This window comes from Rhinolophus sinicus, chromosome 15 (genome assembly GCF_057876585.1).
Source record: "Rhinolophus sinicus isolate RSI-liver-muscle chromosome 15, RSI-T2T, whole genome shotgun sequence".
NCBI classification, from domain to species: Eukaryota; Metazoa; Chordata; class Mammalia; order Chiroptera; family Rhinolophidae; genus Rhinolophus; species Rhinolophus sinicus.
Window position 1 is genome coordinate 63,069,286 of NC_142515.1, and position 22,644 is coordinate 63,091,929.

Consider the following 22,644-nt stretch of genomic DNA (forward strand, 5'->3'; position numbering starts at 1 on the left):
GCTGGGTAAGATGAAGATGACATTAAAGGAAAATGAACCAGTGGTTTCTTTGGAAGTTTCAAATGTGTGTTACCGGAAGAATAGTGTTCCTGGTAGTGGACATAGATGTGGAAGGAAGAGTGAGTTTTGGAAGAAAGAAAAAAATGGTTTTCACTATTTTAGAGTTTGAATACCTATGGAAGATCCATACTGAGATGATCGAGAGGCGTTTGAAAATACAGGAGTAAGGTCAGGGCTGGAAACAAATTGGGAGATCATAACTGAAGCCATGAATTTACCAAGGAAGGGAAATAACATATAATGGTCAGGTCTTCTTAGATACTATGTACAGTTAAGGAGTGGGAAGTAAAAGTAGAAACAAGGTGCTTGTAAGATTTGAACAGTGTGTGGAGAAACTCGAGAGGATAAAGAGGAATTGACTGAGCAGGCCACAGGATTTGGGAACTCAGGAGTGGCTTTCCAGAGGGTACAAAAGATAGGTGACTGAAAGGAGATCGTAAGAATTTATTCCCAATGAATGATGTGTGTGGCATGTGATTTTTTTTATCTCCCCAATATGCTAACATTTAAAAAACAACTGATTAGGTTCTTGAGAAAAATGTATTAACCAGGTTCTGGCTTTCTAAAATGGAGTATACTGGTCATTTAATTGCTTAGTGCCTCAGGAGTATCATAATTACTGATTATTACTCAGGGCTATAATATTGCAGTCAAGACCATTTGCTCTTGTACTGATTCCAGCTTGCCTTGTTTTTCGATGTCTTCTTTCTCTGGGTCATTTGTTGCGTTAAGTCATTTGACATTATATAAGGACCTTCTTCCTTCAAAACACTTCACTGTGTTAAGTTTAAAATTGTTAGAAACCCCTTTAGGAACAAAGAAATACACTTAGCACTGTTGACATTCATGAATTAAAATATCCAAACTGGGGGATGGGGCATTTTATTTACTTCTGCTAGTGGCATGTTCGATACCGATGTTATATTTAAATGTTTTCTAAGTGATCTCATGAGCTTTTTCCACATGTAGGTTATTAAACTACTCCAGAAAGTTATACTCTTTGGCGGTTACGGAGAGAGGATTATAGAAGAAACACTTAATACCTGCTATAGAGTTATGCAGGGAGAAAAAGTATTTTTTAGTCTCTGGCCTTCGTTGCTATTACTTACTGTGTCGGTAGTGAAAAAAACAGATTTTTTTTGGCCCAAGCATAGGTCTTTCCTAGTGAAAGGCAACTTGAAGATGAGATAGAGCTTAAAATTGAAGCTGTTTCTGAGTAATTATAGTTTTGTAGCTGAACAATTACACCTTCTTACTACTCTTGCATGTCTTCAACTTAGATTTGTCATATCTAGTTATCTCAATCAAATGGAAATGCTCTTTTTCTCCCCTTCTTGCTGAGCTTTCAAATTCTGAAACATGGTATAATTTACTCTGAAATTTAGTGATTTTTCCCCCCTGCTGGGAGCAGGCACATTTAACTACAGAAAGCTGTTTGTCATGGAATCATTTTCTCCTAACACATACATAGATAGCACTTTAAAAAAATTCTGATCATAATTACATTGCTGGCAAGATAAACTGGTAATTATATGTTGAATTAACTAATATGAATAAAATCCCCTGTAAGATGCATCTGGGACATTCCTCATTTGCTATTCCTAATTTGTGGTTTTAGGAAATGTGTCTGGTGGTGGTTGAATATGATCAACATTTTCTTCTCTTATGCGCCTGAGAATCTAGACTCCGCAAAAGCTATTATTAGAAAACGTTAGGCATTTGAATCTTTCTCAAGGAATGAGTTATTGGATATGATCAAGTTTTTTGGCTAGCATAAGATTTAACCAAAGGTACTACATTGTACAAAGGGTAGCCTTAAAACTAGGTATTCCTTTTTGCATAAGAACTCATTAAAAACTTATAGGAATTTACAAGTATAAATTTTTCTTAGCTTTAAAGTGAAAATAACTTTTGAGTACCTTGAGAAATAGTATCTTTTTACAAATTAGGTTACATGTTTTTATTGGATTGGGTGTCATTGAGAAAATTGGCATTGCATTTTAGCCACTAACATCAATAATCTAGATACAGTTGAGAAGCCCAGAGCCCATTTCTAATGTTTTGAGATTTTTGCCATTTTGTAATTCAACATATAATTACCAGTTTATCTTGCCAGCAATGTAATTTTAGAATCTTGGATGATACCATACCCATATTGGGTTCCAGTACTTAAAGTTTGTTATCATAATTGTTTAAAAAGTATCCAGAAGCATGTTAACTGTACTGCTGAGGATACTACTGTACAGTTAATATCTGAAGTCTTAGAAACAACTGCTGAGTGCAGTGCATAGGCTGCCACTATTTTAGTTAAAGCCATCCTCCTCAAAATACAGAAATTGTAAAGGGACACCTGTCTTAGCATTATTTTGTGGTTGGAATGTAATAGGTAAGGATGCTTATTTTACTCAAATAAGCTCAATTAAGGATTAAATCTGTTTATGGAGAGATCTTATAAACCCCAATTGCAGAAGTACAAACCAGGCCTTTTCCCCATCCCTTTTGTTGTGGGGGTAGAGTCTCCTAGAAGAGAAGGCATGTTAGGTATGATTCGTATACAGAGTAGAGAGAACTGTAGATGGCCCAGGCATCAAAAAAGGTTATCTCTTGGCTAGAATAATTTATTTCTGCCCTTGGGGTTAACTAAAGAAACATGCTACTTATACTGATGCTTAATGGATTTACCCTGTACTTTTTTCCTAAGGAACTGTGGTGGTAGATCCTAACCTCTTCTTTATAAGAGAGCAGTGCAGAAAAGGAAGGAGGAGAAGGAAGAGTCTCAAATTTAGAGGGGCATCATTTCAGCCCTTATTTAGTTTCTTACTTTAATAAAGACCGAGTCAGATGAACTAATTTTTATAAGATTCTAACCTCCTCGTTGAAGCTTCATTATTGTGTCATATACAAGTTTTTCAATATCTTGCAGACAAATGACAGTTTAAATGGTACTGACAATTCTGCCCATCCCTGTGAATTTAGGCCCTTAGAGTCAAGAATCTACTTCTCTATCTTTTAGATCCTACATGTCTTCCATAGGGTGAGCATCTCATATTTAGTGTGGCCCTAAATATTGAAGGGATTTCCAGGGGTGATTTTGATTATACAATTTTTGTGAATTGTTTGGAAGGATGGACTCTTCCTTCTAACTGGAGTTAGTCTAAAGTCAGTATGTAAAGTGAAAGTCAGAGTCAATCTTGAGAGTTCCTTAACTCATAAAAGACAATATAAAATCATTTGTGTACACAAACATACACACACTCATGAACGTTCATTCTAATGCACATTTAAATTGGAGAATCACTAAGCGAGAATATAGGGCAAAAGAAAAGTATATAAGTGGCCATAAGTTCAACCCACCCAGCTCTAATGGTGGTGGATAGGTAGAGAATTTGTTTCTTCTTGCCTGTTGGCTTTACTTCATTTTGTTTTAATAATAAGCTTCTTAAATCTTAATACTTAGTTAATTTGTTATGAGGATTGTAGAAGTTCATTGAGTTTTAACTTTCTGTGAGATAGCTTCTGAAGTCCGTTGGTTAAATTCCAAGCTTAGCCATTAAATAGATTTGTGATATAACCTTGTTATATTGTAGTTTTCATTATTTCCTTTTTCTTTTCCTTTGGTATTTAATAACATCTCTTGGGAGAAATTCTGCTTCTCATCTCTGTTAAAGGGAACAAAGGAAGAGATTTGGTAACAGCTCCTTCTCTGAACTTGAATGGGAAGAAATGGAAGTAGTATGGCCCCTTTGGTTTATGGTTGCAATGGGAATCAGTATGAAAATCCCATTAAGAGTGTAAAAATGGGGACATAGCTGGGAACTTCCAAATTAGACATTTTCATTTCGCACTCTTTTTTTGTCTAGCATGCTTCCCTCCCCACTTTCTCGCCTCAGTTTTAAGAAGATAACTAATAAAACTCCTACTCATCACCTATCTGTTCAATTTATGACCTCAGTCACAAAGTTGCCAAAGAATTTCCCTTTAACAATGTGCCCGGAGTGGGAATGGAGTACAGTTCTGATTTTCTTAGCTTGCTGCTAGTGAGAGCAGTGACTGCAGCACGATCAGCTTGTCTCACCCGGGGCCTCCAGTGAGCGCTCAGGCTTGGGCTGCTGCACTGTTCATCGGGTTCCACTGCCTGTTGGAGAAGAGGAACCGCTAAGCCCTAAATGTTGTGCTGCTTGCACACCACCCAGTAGGGACTTCTCTTCCTGGGGAAATGAAAAGCATGTGTTGAGAGAGACATAAATAGCTAGTCAGCATAACTTATTTTTTAGAAAGGAGGATATTACCCTAGAATGCGCCCTATACTTCATATATTGTTTCTAGTTATATCAGTTAAATCATGTACAAATCCTTCTTAGTGTATGACATGGGGGTATTTCTGTATTAATTATTTCAAATATAATTGAAGAGTAAGCTTTGAAAAATACGTGGAACTGAAATAGATGCATTTACATAGTGGCAGCTGAGATCTGTTCTAGATGCCAGTTGAGGGTTTATAAAGAGTGATATTAAATTTATTTAATGTGAATTTTGAAGCAATGACTTGGTGTAGGTGTGAGGCCAAGAAACTTACCATATTCTGAAAGTTGTCAGGCTTCGTTAGTTAGACCTCACAGTGACCACTAATCACAGAACTGTCATTTTGAAGCTTCTTATGTACCTGCTGAGGAAATCGCCCTAAGCAGTTCCTTAGCGTGGGTGGATCCTGTAGCATATGGTCCTGCAACCGTGGCCATATTGATTAGCCCAGGACAGGACTTTGACCTAAGGCTCGTACTCTGTGAAGTGGCCTGGTATGAAAACTGCATGAACAGCGATAATAGGGATTAAACTAGTCAACCACATACCTCTTTCTCTCCTGTAAATTACTTCATGAGAGGAGGAGAGTGATGGACAATTCATAATGGCAACTTACAATTGGTTTGTTCATTTGTTCTTCAATCAACACCTATTTGAATGCCCACTGTTTGCCAGATACTGTTCTAGGCTCTGGAGATTTACTCAGGAACAGACCAAAGTTCATGCTTTCATGCAATTTATGATTAGGACAAACAGTTAGCATGTAATAAAATATAAGAGTGGTCAGTGCTTTGAAGGATAATGAAGAGGGTGACTAGAGGGTACCATTTTGGTTAGGCTTGTCATGTAAGGCATTTCTGAGAAACTGATGTTTGAGCAGAGTCCTAAGAGAAGATGAAGCGGGAAAAGGCCGCATGCAGCCACCATTGATATGGTGGAAGGTGAGAGTTACACGGAAGAAATACTCAGAGTAAAGGGTGAGATGATATATTAGGGTTCTCTAGAGAAACAGAACCAATACGATGGGTGGATAGCTAGGTTTATTATAAGGAATGAACTCACATGATTCTGGAGGCTGACAAGTCCCGCGATCTGCAGCTGGCATGCTGGAGACGCAGGAGCGCCGACGATGTAGTTCCAGTCCAAGTCCGAAGGCCTGAGACTGGTGTAAGTTCTAGGCTGAAGGCCAGCAGGCTTGCGAGCCAGCGAGAGCCAATATTTCAAACCGAGTCTCAAGGGAAGAAAAAACCGATGTCCCAGCCAGAAGGCAGTCGGCAGGAGTTCCCTTCGACTTACGGGGGACTCAGCTTATTTGTTTTATTCAGGCCTTCAGCTGATTGGATGACGCCCATCCATTTTAGGGAGGGCAGTCTGCGTTACTCAATCTATTGATTTAAATGTTAAAGTTATCCCAAAACACGCTCACAGGAACACCTAGAGTAATGTTTTATCAATTATCTGGGTACCCTGTGGCCCAGTCAAGTTGGCACGTAAAATTAATAATCACAGAGATGAATAAAGATAGATGGGCTCTAAATCACCCTAGTGACGGACTGCCAGGATGACCTGATGGTTAGAGCTGTCTTGAATTGTGAGCTTGCTTGCATTGCCTGAATTCTTTTCCATTGTCTGTGAGGCCTGACTATATAGCTGCATTAAACTTACTCTTTTCTCTCTTTAGTACTTTTTATATAATTATTTAGTTTAACTTGTTGGTCTCCTCATTCACACCTGCCAGACCAACCATTTTCAGAGACAGTTCTTGCGCTCAGAAAGACCATAGTCTAGTAGTAAAACCTGCATATTTAAATATGCAGCAAGGTAGTTTAGATGAGAAATTAGGTTCAAGCTGGTTTGAGTGGAAAGGACTTCATGAAGATCATATTTAAGCTACTCTTTGGTAGATAGGATTTAGATAGATACAAAAAAGGTGACAATATTTCACGAAAAGGAGAGGGAAATGAGCAAATTAGGTACATGAGAGTTTTGGGGGATGACCATTTAGTCATGTTGGCATGAGTAGTGCTCTTGCCAGAGGAATAAATAGTGAGAGGTGAAATTGGAAAGCTACATCTGAACCTCAATATTTCTGTAACATTCGGATGCATGTTGACTGACCTCTTTGAGCCTCAGTTTACTCATCTACTAATTGGGATGATTAAACCTGTCTTTTCTCTTATTCCTGTGAGACCCATAATAGTGCCATCTGAATTCTGTAACTATAGTTCCTTTGTTTTGAATCCAAAAAGAGGACTTCTGAGTAGAGGAATGAGTCATCAGACATTTCCTCCTCACACTCTTGCTGTTCCAGCTCGTCATGGAGAGAACAGTATACCAAATACATCCTCCATGAATCTCACTAGTGTCCTTAATGCTCTGATCTTGGAAATTGCTCCTTATGTCTCAGTCTCTTGATGGTATTTTCTGATGGTGATGCTGCACCAGTTATCTCCATCTATAGGGCCACACACATGCTCTGGATCCCATTCCTTTCTACCTTTTCAGAAATACTAAGTTAGTTGAAACTGCAGTTTCCTTTTTCACTGTCCTATTCTCACCTGTCCCCTCTGTATTGGATCCTTTCTGTTGTACACACGTTCAGGTTCTCTATGTTATATATGTTCTATGTGCTGTGCTATACAGTATGTCATACATCATCTAAGCATCCTCCGTTGCCCATGTACCTTTCTCCACCAATTCCCTTTCTTCTTTGCTGAACTTCTCTAAGGAACTAGCTACACCCACTTAACCTATTCCTAAAATCACATCCTACTCACACCTCAGCTCGTTTCAGTCTAGCTTCTACCCCCACAACTTTACTCAAATGGCTTGACATTTCTGTAGCATTTAATACTATTGACCATTCTGCTCTTTAAAACACTCTTTTGGCTTTTCCAGTGTGTTCTCATTTTCTGTGTCTCTGGCTACATCTTCTCTGACTTGTTTGTTGGCTTTTCTTTCTCTATTTGCTCATTAAATGTGGGTCTTCACAAAGCTGACTCTTAGGCCTCTCTTTTCTTATTACTATACTACTTTTGAATTATATCATTCTCTCTCATTGCTTCAATAATAACAACTACTCTTTTTTTTTTTTTTTTTTTTTTTTAAAGTGTTTTCTTTTAGTTGCAGGGGGTGCTGCCCACCATCCCTTGCGGGAGTCGAGGAATTGAACTGGCAACCTTGTGGTTGAGAGCCCACTGGCCCATGTGGGAATCGAACCGTCAGCCTTCGGGGTTAGGAGCACGGAGCTCTAACCGCCTGAGCCACCGGGCCGGCCCCAAACTACTCTTAAATTTATATCTTTTGCCCAGAATTCTCTGAGGTCCAATTCTGTATCAAGCTACCAACTTGATATTTCCATTTGGATGTTTCGAGAGATGTGTCAGACTCAACATGCTTAAGACACAACATGTTTATAATTTCTCCTCTTCCTCCATGTCGTCTTCACCACCAAGATTTGTTTTCGTTTGGACTCAATTTAGTATATAGCTAAGGACTCAACTCCTCATTCTTCTCCTTAGTAACTTGTCACCATAGGCAGTTGAGCTTTTTGACTCAATTTCATCGTCTGTAAGATGGAAAAACAATAGTTTCTATCTAACAAAAAAACCTCAGTGAAGATTAGTATATGGGACTTACGGTTCAGCCAAGATGTAGTAACAGGGATTGAATTTACCCTTGGCCATAAACAACTGGAAATGCCTTACAGGACTGTTGTGAGGAGAAGAGTGTTTATTAAGTGCTTGAAACAGGACCTGGTTAAAGTAAGCTCTATTTAAATGTTTGCTTTTTAAATATGGATATAATGATAACAATTGTGGGGTGAAGCAAAAGTGGTGCTTAAAGGGTAAATTATAGTTTTAAGTACTTGTAAAAAAAGCAGTTCTCGAATCAGTACTCTTAAGCTTCCATTTTAAGAAACTGGAGGAGAAGAGCAATCCCAAAACAGGCAAAAAGAAGGAAATGAAGACAAGTGCCGAAAGCAATGAAATAGAAAAGTGCAAAACAATAGAGAAAATCAGAAATTATGATCTGGCTTTCTAAAAAACAATCGATAATAGTAATAAAATTCTAGCCAGACTGATTCCAGAAAAAAAGAAAGACACAGGTTACAATAGCAGGAATGAAAGAGGACACATGACTACAGATATTGTAGACATTAAATTGGACAACTTCAATGAAATGAGCAAATACCTTGAAAAAGAGAAACTGCCAAAGCTCATTTAAGAAGAAATAGATGACCTAAACAGCCCTATATATAAATTTAAAAAAATTTTTCAATTACAACCTCCCCTCAGAAAAGCTCTTATCCTAGAAGCCTTCACTGAAGCATTGTATCAAACACGTAAGATGAAATATTCTCAGTTCTACACAAAGTCTTTCAGAATATAAAAGAGGAGGCAGCATTTCCCAACTCATTTTATGAGGTCGACATTATCCTAACTGGAAAGAAAACTACAGACCAGCATCCCCTGTAAAAATAGATGGAAATACCTTCAACAAAATTTTAGCAACTGAATCTAATATATAAAAAGGATAGTACTTTCGACCAAGTGGGATTCATTACAGGAATGAATGCAAGGTTGAAAATCAGTCAGTGTAATTCATATGAACCAACTAAGTAAGAAAAAATGTATGATTAGCTGAATGGATACAGAAAAATCACTTGACAAAATGCAGTATTCATTCATGGTAAGAACTATGAGTAAACTAGGACTTAACGGGAACTTTCTCAACCTGTTAAAGGGCATCTAATAAAATCCAGTAATTTACATCACACTTAATGGTAAAAGCCTGAATGCTTTCCCCTGAAGATCAGGAACAAGGGAATGATGTTTGCTCTTACCACTTCTATTCAGGATTGTATGGAAATTATAGCTAGTGCATTGGGGGGCAAGAAAAGGAATTCAGTGGCACCCAAATTGATATGTAAAAAATCTTAAAGAATCCACAAACAAGGCTACCAAGATTAATAAGTGACCTCAGTACAAAATTATTGTACAAAACATTAATTGTATTTCTGTGTACTAACAATGAACAACTGAAATTTTAAATAAAATAACCAAAAAAAATTATAATATCATGTAGAATATTAATGCTTAGAGAAGTCTAACAAAATTCTGCCGGGCCTGTATATTGGAAACTATAAAACATTCCTGAGAGAACTTAAGGAGAACCAAATAAATGGAAACGAATACCATGTTCATGGATCAGAAAACTCAAAATTGTTATGTCATTTTTCCCCAAATCGATATATATACTGTTCTATGTAATTCCAGTCAGTATCTCCACAGGGTTTTTTGTAGAAACTGACAAGCTATTTTTGAAATTTATATGAAAATGAAAAGAGCCCTAGAATAGCTAAAACGATTTTGAAAAAGAACAAAGTTGAATGACTTACATTGTCTGATTTCCATATTTACTATAAAGCTACATTAATCAACACAGTGTGGCATTGGCGTAAGAATAGACATATAGATTAATGGAGTAGAATATAGTCCAGAAACAGACCTACACACATATATGTTCACCGATGTTTGGCAAAAATGCAAAAGTAATTCAATGGAGAAAAGTATAGTGTTTTTGACAAATGGTTCTGGGATAGTTGGACACACATATAAAATAACAACAGACCTTAACCTTTACCTTACATAATTCTAAAAAATTAACTTGAAATAGATTATAGATTTAAATTAAATGTAAAAGCTAAAACCATAAAATTCCTAGAAGAAAGCATGGGGGAAAAATCTTTGTGACCTTGAGAGTAGGCAAGGCATGATTTCCTAGATGAGACATGCAAAGCCAAACTATAAAGAAAAAAAAAGATCAATTGTACTTCATCTGAATTTAAAGTGTTTGCTCTTCAAAAGTTGCTCTTTAAAAGTCACTGTTAACACAATTCCTATCAAAATCCTAGCAGTATTTTTTGTATACATAGACAGGTTTATTCTAAAATTTGTATGGAAAGATAAAATATCTGGAAACAATTATGTATAAGAATAGTAAATTTGGAAGAATCATACTACCTGATTTTAAGACTCCTAAACTCAAGACAGTGTGGTGCTGATCAAGTGATGGAACAAAGAAACAGAATAACAAGTCCAGAAATAGACCCACACAAGTATAGCCAAATGAATTTTGACAAAGATGCAAAAGCAATTCAATGAGAAAGAATAGTCTTGACAACAAATTATATTAGAACAATTAGACACCTACGGCTGTATAGCCAAAAAAATAGACCTTGGCCTAAAACTCATACCTTATACAAAAATTAACATAAAATGGGTTATAGATCTAAATGTAAAACGTAAAACTATAAAAGCTATATAAGAAGACATAGGAGAAAATGTTTTTGATCTAGGCCCTAAGTAAAAATTTCTCATGCCAAGAGTAAATTCCATAAAGGAAAAATTTGAAAACTTGGCCTTCATCCAAGTTAAAAACTTTCGTTCTGTGTAAAGAGAAGCCACAACCTAGAAGAAAATACAGTTGAACAACACGGGGGTTAGGGGCACTGACCCCACATGCAGTCAAAAAATTGCATATAGCTTTTGATACCCCCAAAACTTATTATCAGTATCCCGGATCATTGGTAGATTCCCTGCCACAGATCGAAACAATAGGTACTTATTGGGGGAGGGGGGGGGAGGGAAGGCACATATATGTATGAACCTGCAAAGTTCAAATCCATGTTGTTCGAGGATCAATTGTATTTGCAAATTGTGTCTAACAAGGACACATACGCAGAACATACAGACAACTCTCTAAACTTAACAATAGGAATCAAACAATCCAGATAGAAAATGGGCAAAACACTTGAACAGAAACTTCAGCAAAGAACATATACAGATGGCAAATGAGCACATGAAAAGATGTTCAGTATCATTAGTCATTAAAGAAGGACAAATGTAAAGCCCTGATGAGATACCGCACACCTACTAGAATGGCTAAATATTAAAAATACCAGCTTGAGTAAGTGTTGATAGGATGTGGAGGAGCTGGATCTTTCATACATTGCTGGTGGGAATGCAAAATGATAACAGCCACTCTAGGAAACAATTTGACAGTTTCTTATAAAGTTAAGCATGCATGTGCTATGTCTTTGTCTTGGATATTTACCTTAAAGAAACAAAAACTTACTTTCACACAAAAATCTATAGACAAAGATTTGTAGTAAGGGGTCTTATTTGTAATAGCCGAAAAAACAGGTGAATGGTTAACAAACTGCTGTACATTCATTCATACAACAGAATAATATTCAGTAAGAAAAAGAACAAACTATTGCTATACCAGCAATCTGGAGGATTTCAGGGCATTATACTGAGTGGAAAAAAAAGCAATCTCATCAGAATACCTATTATGTGATACCACTTATACAACATCTTTTAAATGAGAAAAATTATAGTAATGAAAACATATTTGCCAGGGGTAGGGTTGGCTGGAGTGTGTGATTATATATAGGGATAGCATGAAGTACTTTCTTTGGGGTAATGAAACAATTCTGTATTCTGATTATGGTGAAGGTTACATTAATACATGTATGTGATAAATTTACATAGAACCACACACACATAAAATCAGCACATGTAAAAAGCCATAAAATCTGAATAAAGTTTGGTTTAGAATTACAGCAAGTCAACTTTCTCATTTTGGTAATTGTACTATACTTACCAACTGCTGTCAGGTCAAGAATTCGCAGGGACTCTGTACTATTTTTGCAACCTCTATGTGAGTTTAAAAAAGTATTTCAAAGTAAAAAGTTCACACACAAAAAGATGCAGTTAAGAAAATGGAAAGGCAGGCCACAGACTGGAAGATAATACTTGTGAAACATCTGGTAAAGGATGTATATCCAGAATATATAAATAAATATGATAATTCAATAACAAGAAAACTCATTTTTAAATGGGCAAAGGAATTAATTAGCTCCTTAGGAATTAATTAGCTCCACATATTGTCAAAGATATGTGAATAGCTTATAAGCCCACAGAAAAGATGCTCAATATCATTATGCAAGTGCACATGTAAGCCACAGTGAAATACCACTATATACCTACTAATATAGGTAAAATTAAATGGCAATTAATATCACAAGAATGTGAAGCAACTGGAACTCTCAAACGTTACTGGTGGGAATGAAAAATGGTGTGGCCCCTTTTGGAAAACAGTTTGATTATTTCTTACAAAGGTAAACATAGGACTCAGGCATCCCACTCCGAAATTTTTCCCCAAGATGAAAGAAAAAAGTGTAAACGTTTATACTAGCGTCATCTATTATAACCCCCAAACTGGAAACAGTCCATATGTCCAAATGGTATATCCACACAATGAAATACCACTCGGTGATAAAAAGGAATGCAGTGTAGAGGAATCTTAAAAGCATTAGGGCAAGTGAAAGAAGCCAAACAGGAAAATTACGTGCTGCATGATTTCATTTATATGAAGATCTAGAAAAGGTGCAGCTAAGCAGTTCATTGGCTGCAGGGACAGGCCAGGGATAGAGGGCAAGAATTGATCATACAGGGAACATTTTGCAGTGATGGAAATATTCTACATCATGGTTTTGATAGTGCTTACAGTGTTGTATACGTTTATGAAAACTCATCAATTGTATGGTAAAAGTTGGTGAATTTTTTAGGGCTTTCACATGTGCTGTTTCTTCTGCCTAGAAAGCTCCCTTCTCTCCCTGCCTGGTTAACTCACATTCAGTGTCAGATCTTGCCCAAACATCACATCATTAGGAAAAGGAATCCTTTCCTGAGCCCAGACTAGCATAGGCTTGCTTCCATAGCATCCTGCCCTTTTCTTTCATTGCTCTTATCACAGCCATAACTACAATCAGGCAGATTCTCAATAATGTAATGTCTTTTTTCTGTCTTAACCGCAGCTCTGTGAGGGGCCAGATGCTGCTGAAGGTTGTGTTCCTAGTACCTAGCATAGAGCTTGACTCAAGTACTCCAATAAGTAGGAACCAGTCTAAGTGAGTGGAATTCTGTCTCCTGTTCATGGGAGTGCAGCTGTGCCTTCTGGGGCTGGTACCACCCGCTGGGCTGCTTAGGTAGTTGGCTCCTTTGTCTGCTGCCCCTGCACTGTTCCTGCGGAGCTGTGGTGGTGTGACTGCTCCGCTGTGGCCACAGCTTTGTCCCGACTTCTGTGTGAGCACCGTGGACCCGCTCCTGCTGCTAGGACACCCTTTCTGAGAATAGAAGCCTTGCTCTACTATTAATATTCTTTTAGCAGAAAGGGAAACCTGTCCTCTGTTTCTGGATCTGCTAAGCTTTTTCTTTGATTTCCTGCAAGTTGGGAAATTGAAACAGCCTTTTTGTTACCTGCTTTGGTAACAGTAAGTAAACTCCTGTGAAGCACCAGAATATCTCTTTCTGTCCTGATCCTTTTATCTCCTTAAGGAGAGGAGTACAAGTCTTCCAAACAAGCTTAGAAAACCTTATCTGCAGACTTCTTGAGGTATAAACACCATCAGCTCTGCACCCAGCCTCTGAGCACATGAGCAGAGCACCCAAGACCAGTATTGTCTCCAGGCCTGGGGCAGACCCAGTTTCCTGGATAAATATGTGGAATAGCTGATGAGGGTTCTGACATAAGCACACTCCTCCATTGCTCTTCCCACTTCTCTTCCTCCCTATTTCCCTGCTCTGGTAGCAAGAGGGAATTAAAGTTAAGGTAGGAAATCGGTCTGGATGACCAAGACCCTGTATTTGATCATCCTATGAGCTTAGCTGAGTATTCAGATCATTACCGGACTCTTCTTTAGCCTGTGGTCTGGGCACTTAGGCAGAATTTATGAGACTTGTCATTTCAGACAGTCTTCTCTGGAGTATTACATGACTAGTTTAGTTATTGATTTTGGAAATGCTACTCTGGGCCTTCCTTTAATTTATCCAAATGATCTAACTCCTCAATTGCTTCCAGTTTTTCTTCTTTTTTAAAGCTTATATTGTTTGGACTTTTTTGTTTAGTTTTTGTTTATTTTGAATTCCATCACACCTAAGAATCCTCACTAAGTGTAATGTTCTCTTTCATCTGAAGTATTCCTATCGCTCACTAGTTTGACAACTCTCGGGCCCCCCACTTTCCTGTGGCTTCCACCCCACTCCAAGAATTCAGCTGTTAGAATCCAGTTTATGAGCCTAGCCACGGTAGATACTTTACATTTGTCAGATTAATCGTTTGTCTTGTAAGTCTTATCAGGATTTTGTTTTTGTTTTGTTAGCATTACCTTACAACCACATACGCACACACACACACTCACTCACTCAATAATTCTTAGACCTAACAAGTTTCTTAGTTTAATGTGGGATGTGGGAAGTAGGTTGGAGCTGTCCTGCTGCATGCGCTTTGTAATAGGCTACTTGCCTGTCTAAGGATGGCTGATGAGTTAATCAATAACCAGTACTAAAATGGATGGGAAAAGACTGTCTTGGCTTTTAATCAGACAGGTGCTGAATAAAGAACTGTGGTCAGGTAATAACGTTTGATGCCCCAAACAGTTCAGAACAATATTTTTTGTTTTATATCCTAATATACTAAATGCGTCTCTCTATCTTATATTTTCCCATTCTTAGTATAATGTTATATTTTCTTATTTTACCTTATATTTTCTATCCTGCTTCTCATTCTTTCAACCATTACAACTTCAACATATATGTTACACCTGGATATTGCTGTTGGGGGTCAGGGCTCTGCACGTGAGGTGGGGGGATGCATGTAAGCAGCATGCTAGCCTGTGAATTTGGTGTTCCTCCATGTCACGCGGGATGAGAGTGTGAATTATTTTTGAATGAATGTGTATCAATGTGGGGACAGAGCCCCAGAAAGTAGTTTACAGGCTCTCGGCCTCACGTGGAAAGGTGCTGGCTCGGGTAGTGGATGGCCGTCGGCTGTGGCTGATTGGCCGTCAGCTGTAGCCAGTTGGCCAATTAGCCGGTAATATAACTGCTGCGGCTACGGAGAAGGAGAGCCGAGGAGAGTAGAGGAGAAGAGTCGAGGGGAGTGGAGGAGAGTCGTCGGTCGGTTGGCAGAAAAATGGACAGCAGGTCGCACGTCCGGTGAACCCAGCCTCCAGTGAGACCATGGTGGTGTGACTCCCCTGCCTGTGGCTCCGTGGGTGTTCCTTTTTGGCCTCGCCATGTCCTGCGTTCTTATGTGGGGAGCGGGACCAGAGACCCCGCAGGCCGCCCCGCACTACAATCAATTTCTCACAAAAATCAAGGTTTCAGTACTTTGTGATAAATATGGTTTTAAATTTTAAGCTGCGGAAGCAACCTTGAAAATATGTTTCATTATAATTATTTGCTTTCTTTTCTTTTTTTTTTACGGTTTTCCAGTAAGTTAAGACATATATGCATATTAATACCAGTGACTTCTAGATCGGAGAGGTTGCTTGTCCTAGTAGAAGTTTTTCTTTTTGTATTTTTTAAATTATTAGTTGTTTCCTTAAGTATAGTAGATGCTAACCAGGCTCTGTGATGTTTTTTCTTTCTAATTGTGTTTTTTAATGAAACCGCTCTTTGAACATGCATGATCTAGCAGTCATTGTTACTATTAGTGAACAGAGTGAGAACTTGAAATTCATTTTGTTAACGTCACATTTTGTTCTGTTTTGCAGCTTCTCGGTGAATTTTTGGATGAAGCCATTAAATTAATTGCTTGCCATCATGAGCAGAAGTAAGCGTGACAGCAATTTTTACAGTGTAGAGATTGGAGACTCTACATTCACAGTCCTGAAACGATACCAGAATTTAAAACCTATAGGCTCAGGAGCTCAAGGAATAGTATGGTAAGTTTTTACTTCCAAAAGTTAGGCAAAGAATCATTAACTGCTATTATTTTATCCTCTCGTAATATAGATACCTTGGTGTAAATATTTAATTTATCTCAAGAAATCTAACTAAAACTATAAAATTTAAATTAAAGCTATAACAGTAAGTTGTTTGGTTCAGGGATTAATATGGTCTTTTTTATTATTCATAAAACAGAATTATAAATCAGCACTGTCATCTTGAAATATAGCTTGTGATTAAATACTCGGTCATATGCCATATAGAGGCAAATATCTGTATCAGGAAAGAATAAGTGGCATGCTTATTGATTCTATGTATACATCTGTTCCCATAATTAACTGTTTAACACGTTGCGTACGGATCACGAGAATCTTCGTTTTTTTCTGAGCCATGCGTTCAGGACGGATAACGAGAATTCTCGTTTTTACTGTTGACTCTTTTCACTTTGCATATTTTATTGAATTATTTGTGTTTCGTTAATATCTAACGTATCTAACATCATAGGTGAGTAAATCCTAAAAAATTCCATAGAAAAGTAATAAATGACATAGAAGCATTTATGCTTTAAAGAGAAGAGTGCATTTTAAAGTAGTTTCTTTTAAAAACCTGCCGGAACAGAGGGGTATGAGGGATTTAAACCCCACCGTATGCAACGTGTTAATAAGAAGCTTCACTTAATCATCACTTTAACAGTATAATGAAACTGGAATTTCAGAAATCTTAGTTTACGCTGAGGAATGAAGTCAGCTGTATCATCTAACTGTTTCAAAACTCATATATATCTTTAAAATTGATTTACAAGCTAATTTCTACAAAGCGCCTAGGCTTTCTAGATCAGCCTAATTCCTTATAAACTGAAAGGGAAAACACTCGTTGGGATAGTTCTGCTAATGATTTTAGATCAGTAACTTAGCATAATAAGCTAGTGTTTTGGGGAAATGTTAAGCTTCATTCAAACATAATTATATCTTTATTACTTCTTCTTGAACCAGATTTGTTTCAGAATCTATTAAAAAATTTAAGTGTTTATGATTCTGCAGTTCTCCCAGGTTCTAGAAAAACTCTTGCACATGTACTCAGAAATACATAGGGATTTTCTTTGCAGCACCATTTATAATAGCAAAAATTGGTAACAGCATCAAATCAATCAATAGAATAAAAAAATGTGATATATTCATATAGTGAAATACTGTACAACATTTAAATGAACTGGAGCTATATGTGTTAATAAGATTAACCTCAGTATTGATTTTAAAAGCAAGATGCAGAATATACATACATTATGTATAGTTTTTATATAGTTTAAAATAGTTGAACCAGTAACATATTTATGGATGCATACATATGTAGAAAAGTGTAAAAACATTCATAAACACCAAACTCAGAGTAGTGTTTACCTATGAGAATACAAAGAAGGAAGGGGGCTTTACCTACAATAATTTTTTAAATATCAGAGCAATTATAGTAAAATACTGAAATCCAGCACAATTGTGTAATGGGAACACTAGCATTTATTTTTTTCTGTATTCTTGAAGTAATTTATAATATCAAAAATTAAAGAAGTTGGGCCATTTTAGAAAACATTATTGTCTGGCTGGTTTTCATTTTAACCAACCACATTTAACAAACTACAGATTAAAGATAAAATAATATGATAAAGTGAACATGGGAAGTATTCTGCAGCTCTTGGTTCAGAATCTCGCTCCATGATTTACTAACTTTGTGACTCATGGCAAATTAACACTTCTAAGCCTTCTCACCTAATTTACAGGGTTGTTTAGAAGAATATATTTATAAATTACTTAATACTGTTTAAAAATATATTGTTTCTATCCCTTCTTTCACTTACCCTCAGGTAAGTGCATTTTGAAATTTGTGTCCTTAAAAAAAATTGCTTTGGAAGGAACCTTAAGGAACAGTCCCTGTCCTAAGGAATAAATATCTTCAAATTTTTGCTTATTCTTTCATAAACGATTACTATGAAATAGACCAATATTAAGCAAAATAAATTTTAACTCACTGTTGTGTTACTATCAAAATCAACTGACGACCTCAATTTTTTTTAAAGACATTTTTTTGGGCCCCAATCATAGATGGTAAGATTCACTGGGTCTGGATTAGGTCCTCTGAATCCCCAGGTGTTTCTGATTTGTGCACATTTACAAATCAACAGTTAGAAACCTAATTTCCTTGGATATAAAATAATACAACCTATTCAGAAACTTTTAAACTTTAGAGTTTGAAATATCACTTTGATTTAGCAGATAAATTAATAAGAATGAATTTAATGGTTAAAAATAAAATGTACTTTATCTGAAATATGTCCCCAAATGTTTTTGGGTGTTTTTTTTTTAATTTGGGAGTGACATGTCTATAAATATGGCATTTTCTAGGTAAAGATTATAGTACTAATGTATATCTTGGTGTGTATATATTATGTATATAGACAATTGTTGTATTTACAGAAGGTACAGATGTGTACATTTATGCACTACCAATTTCTTAATACATATATTTCTACAATATATTTGATATAGTGAGATAGCCATAAAACAAAGTCAAATGTCCAGTTAGGTGAGAGAATAATTTTAATCAGTAGTGTGCTGACTTTTCAAGTATTACAGAAACAGAAATAGTCTTTCATAGTATGTTAGGCAGTCCAGTATGAAGAGCATAACCTCATGTCTTAGTCTTCCAGTCTCATCTTTGCTGTTTAACTTTCTGGCTAACCTTGGGCAAATTACTTAACCTCTAGCCCTATATCAGGCAATAGTGACTCCAAATGACTTTTAAAGTTTCTTTCAATCATAACATTCTGTTAATTTTAAGACACTTTACCGTATTTGTGCTTTAGTTTCTCTGACTTGTCATATGCATAAGGTGTTGTTTGGTGGGTGTCATATCGGAGAAAAGGTATGAAAAGTAATGATATATGATGTTATGTTTCCCAGAATTATAGATGTTTCATTAACAGTTGTGAAGCACCTTCTCATGTCCTGAAGTCTAGCATTAGTATTTATAAACACCTTGATTTTTAATTCTTCCTCCAATACAAAAATTTTTTAAATTATTTTCAGGTGTACAAAGCAATGCAATAATTAGACATTTACACCCGTCACAGAGTGATAACTCCACCAAGTCTACTACCCCTCTGACATCATATATAGCTGTTACAATACCATTGACTGTATTCCCTCTGCTGTTCTTTATATCCCATCAAAACAAAATTTTAAGGGCTTACATTTTATATTATAAAATAATTGTTCATATAGATACCTCTGTATGTCCCTTCTTTTTGCTGTATACATTTTGTGTCCAAAGAGGATGGAAGTGATGTACTTAGTAGAATTCTCCAGCAAATATGTTGAGTAGAATTTATGGCCATATGTATTCTTTATCCTGTCTTTCCTTGGTGTAGGTGCAGGGTGAATGGTTCCTTTAGGCTCTAAGCTATCTTTTTGGACCTGAATACTAATAAAAAATGTGTGCATTGAATGCCCATTGTATGCTCAGTGGGTCCTGGGGAACCCAGTGAGCAAGCAGGGTCTCTGTCTTCACAGTCTCAGTCCATTGTCGCTTGAAGCCATTAGCATTTCAAGAAACAGTTAGTGCTATACATTGTTCGGAATGTGCTGTAAAGGCATAGAAGAAACTTGTTGAGCAGCACAGACCCAATTGCATTCATCTTTGGAGAAAGGGGGGAATCTATGAATGTTTCATAAATTCAGTTTTGCAGATTTTTGACTGTTTTTGAATTTCTTATTACAGTGCAGCTTATGATGCCATTCTTGAAAGAAATGTTGCAATCAAGAAGCTAAGCCGGCCATTTCAGAATCAAACTCATGCTAAGCGGGCATACAGAGAGCTAGTTCTTATGAAATGTGTTAATCACAAAAATGTAAGTGAACATTTTAGAAAATTTCTTAAGTATAGATGAAGTAAAGATTTGCTAAGGAACACATGAAAACTTTTAGAATATTAGGTGATTTAAATTGTTCTTCTGGATTGAAACATTGTTTAAAAGGTTGATATATCTACAGTGAATTTTTTCTCAGCTTCATTAAATTATAGCAAAAGAAAAATGGCTTCTGAAATTTAAATTTTGTGATTTTCCTGCCATTACATTTGCAGAAGGACTTTTAAAGAGGTCAGTGTTTTGGAAGAACTGTATTTTAGGCTTCATCTCATCTTCTGTTTTTTGTTTTCTGTTAGGCTGACATTTCAGAAAACTGGAGCCTTAATACAGGGATTGTTTCCATTTACTTTGACACTGGAACTTTATTTAATAATATTGGATATAAATTCAAATCATTTCTCCCTACCCCCCTCTCTTCTCTTTAAGTGATGCCAGTGCTCGCCGGTCACTTGATGTTGAAGACAGGACAGCCAGTGAGCATAAACCAGTTTAGCACAAACTTTGGAAAAAATGTTTAAATGGAATTAGAGAAACATTCTGATTCTATTTCCTAAAGATTATAAAGACTTAAATCTATAACTTTCATTCATTTTGAGAATAGTTACACTTTTTAAAGCTTACTTTAAGCATACTGATACCTTTGTGATTATTTTAATGGAATGATGTCTCCAAGTTGAGAGGAAATAAACTGGGAGTGAATTGGAAATGAACTGTGCAAGCGACAGTTTTATGAAGTACTAAACCAAAAGTATCTGACTGGAGACGTTTTGTGGAGTTTGTCCAAAGGAGTTTATAAAATATAATGAGCTCATTACTTTCCGATTGCAATTAACACAGTTTAACTATGTGCAAGCCTCTGAGTATTGGAATTACTGGATTAGTCACTAAGGGAAGATTTTTATGGAAGTTAAGGATTAGGTTCTGTGTTTGGGCAGCTTACTGTGTTATTTTGAAGGCAACACAAATACAGAGTTAAGTACCAACCATGATAAAGCAATAGAAAGTTAATTATCAGATCATGGTGGATGAAAAAGAAGTGCTGAGATTTCAGGGGGGAGAGAATTGCCGTGAGCCTTCATGAAATGGAAAACTTTGGGGAAGAGTGGACCTACACTAATTCTTAAAGATGGGGTAAATTTGGATTGTGGAAGGAAGGTGGCCTTCCAGAGACGAAAAATCGCATTTAAAAAGGGCACAGAGATAAAGATTAACGTCAGTCAGGGATGGGGAATAAGTGTCAGCCAATCTTGTAGATGGGAGCCAGGAATGTTACTTGTCAAGATTTTGCTGGTGGCTTCCCGCACTCGGACAGAGCTGCTCGTACCCCTTGTAGCCTGTTTCGTGGAACTGGTGGTGATGGCATTGCCTGAGTTTCTCACTGAGGAGATGGCCAGTGACTCCTACCCCCACTGAATGGAGAGCATGGAACGCTTGTTTCGCATGATTAGCCCTCTAGTGGGGGTGGCACAGATCCATCCAGGCAATACCCTGGCCACGCAGAAGAGTGATGGCACAGAGTAGATGCTCAAAACACATTTGTTCAGTGAATGAATGTAAAAGTAAATATAGGGAAACCAGGAATGGTAATGGGGTTTTTTCACTCCATGATAGATGAAAGTTTTTGTAATGTCTTTTCAACATTTTCATGTTCTGCACAGATCTTCATTGGTCTAAACATATCTGGCTTTTCCCACTCTCTTCTTTTTTTTTTCTTTATTGTGGTAAAACATTCATAAAACCTACTATCTTAACTATTTTTAAGTGTACAGTTCAGTGGGATTAAGTACAATCGTATTATTATGCATTTCCCACTCTTTTCATAGATGGTTTTAAGGTTCTTTTCCAACTTAGTTAGTCACTTATCTTTGAACACACTTTGATGTCACCTAGCACGCAGTATTGCATGTCTGATCGAATCCTCTGAGAGGAACTGAGGCATTTCATCGCTGCTTAACTGTGGACATTATAATTCTGTTTGGAAATCAGGTCACCATTTGACTTCACATTGTCTAAGCAGGTTATTTTTTTTTTTTTTTTTTTTTTTTTATTAATTAGTTTCAGGTGCACAAGACAAAGCAAAACTTAGACATTTATCATTTATATCCCTCACACTGTGTGAACCCCCCTCCCCCCATCCACTATCCCTCTGTACGTTCCCAAAACCTCTCATAAGCAGGTTATTCTTTATCACAGACCTGCTAACAGAATACATCTCTCCCATCCTTTTCTTTTGGTTTTGGAGAATAAGTATGGTACTTTCTATTTCTCCCTATTAAATTTCACATGGGAAATTTGGTTCCTCTACCAGGAAGGTTGGGGATTGCTTTTTCCTTCTTTGTTCTGACTCCCCAATTTTTCCAGCCCTCCTCAATTCTTCATATTTTTCACATGAATATTATCAGAGATACTTTGAAAAAAAATTCTGCCTGAAATCTTCATATACTATATCTTGTTGCATTTCTCTGACTTACTGTTGTTCTTTGTTGTTTTTATTCACAGAATAAAATTAAATTGTTTAATGAATTTTTACCTGCTCCTAATAATTGTTACTTCTTTCAGTCAAAT

General features: G+C 36.7%; 1 protein-coding gene across 6 annotated transcripts in view; it reads left to right on the forward strand.

Moving 5' to 3' along the window:
• The window catches only part of MAPK8 (mitogen-activated protein kinase 8), a 104,582-nt gene that overhangs the window by 49,825 nt on the left and 32,113 nt on the right, over window positions 1-22,644 (forward strand). For all 6 annotated transcript variants that reach the window (XM_074337236.2, XM_074337233.2, XM_074337237.2 and 3 more), the window contains 2 exons: window positions 15,989-16,159; window positions 19,932-20,061. In XM_074337236.2, the coding sequence (XP_074193337.1) occupies window positions 16,038-16,159; window positions 19,932-20,061 (252 nt within the window). In that variant the 5' untranslated portion in view covers window positions 15,989-16,037. The remainder of the gene's footprint in view (window positions 1-15,988; window positions 16,160-19,931; window positions 20,062-22,644) is intronic.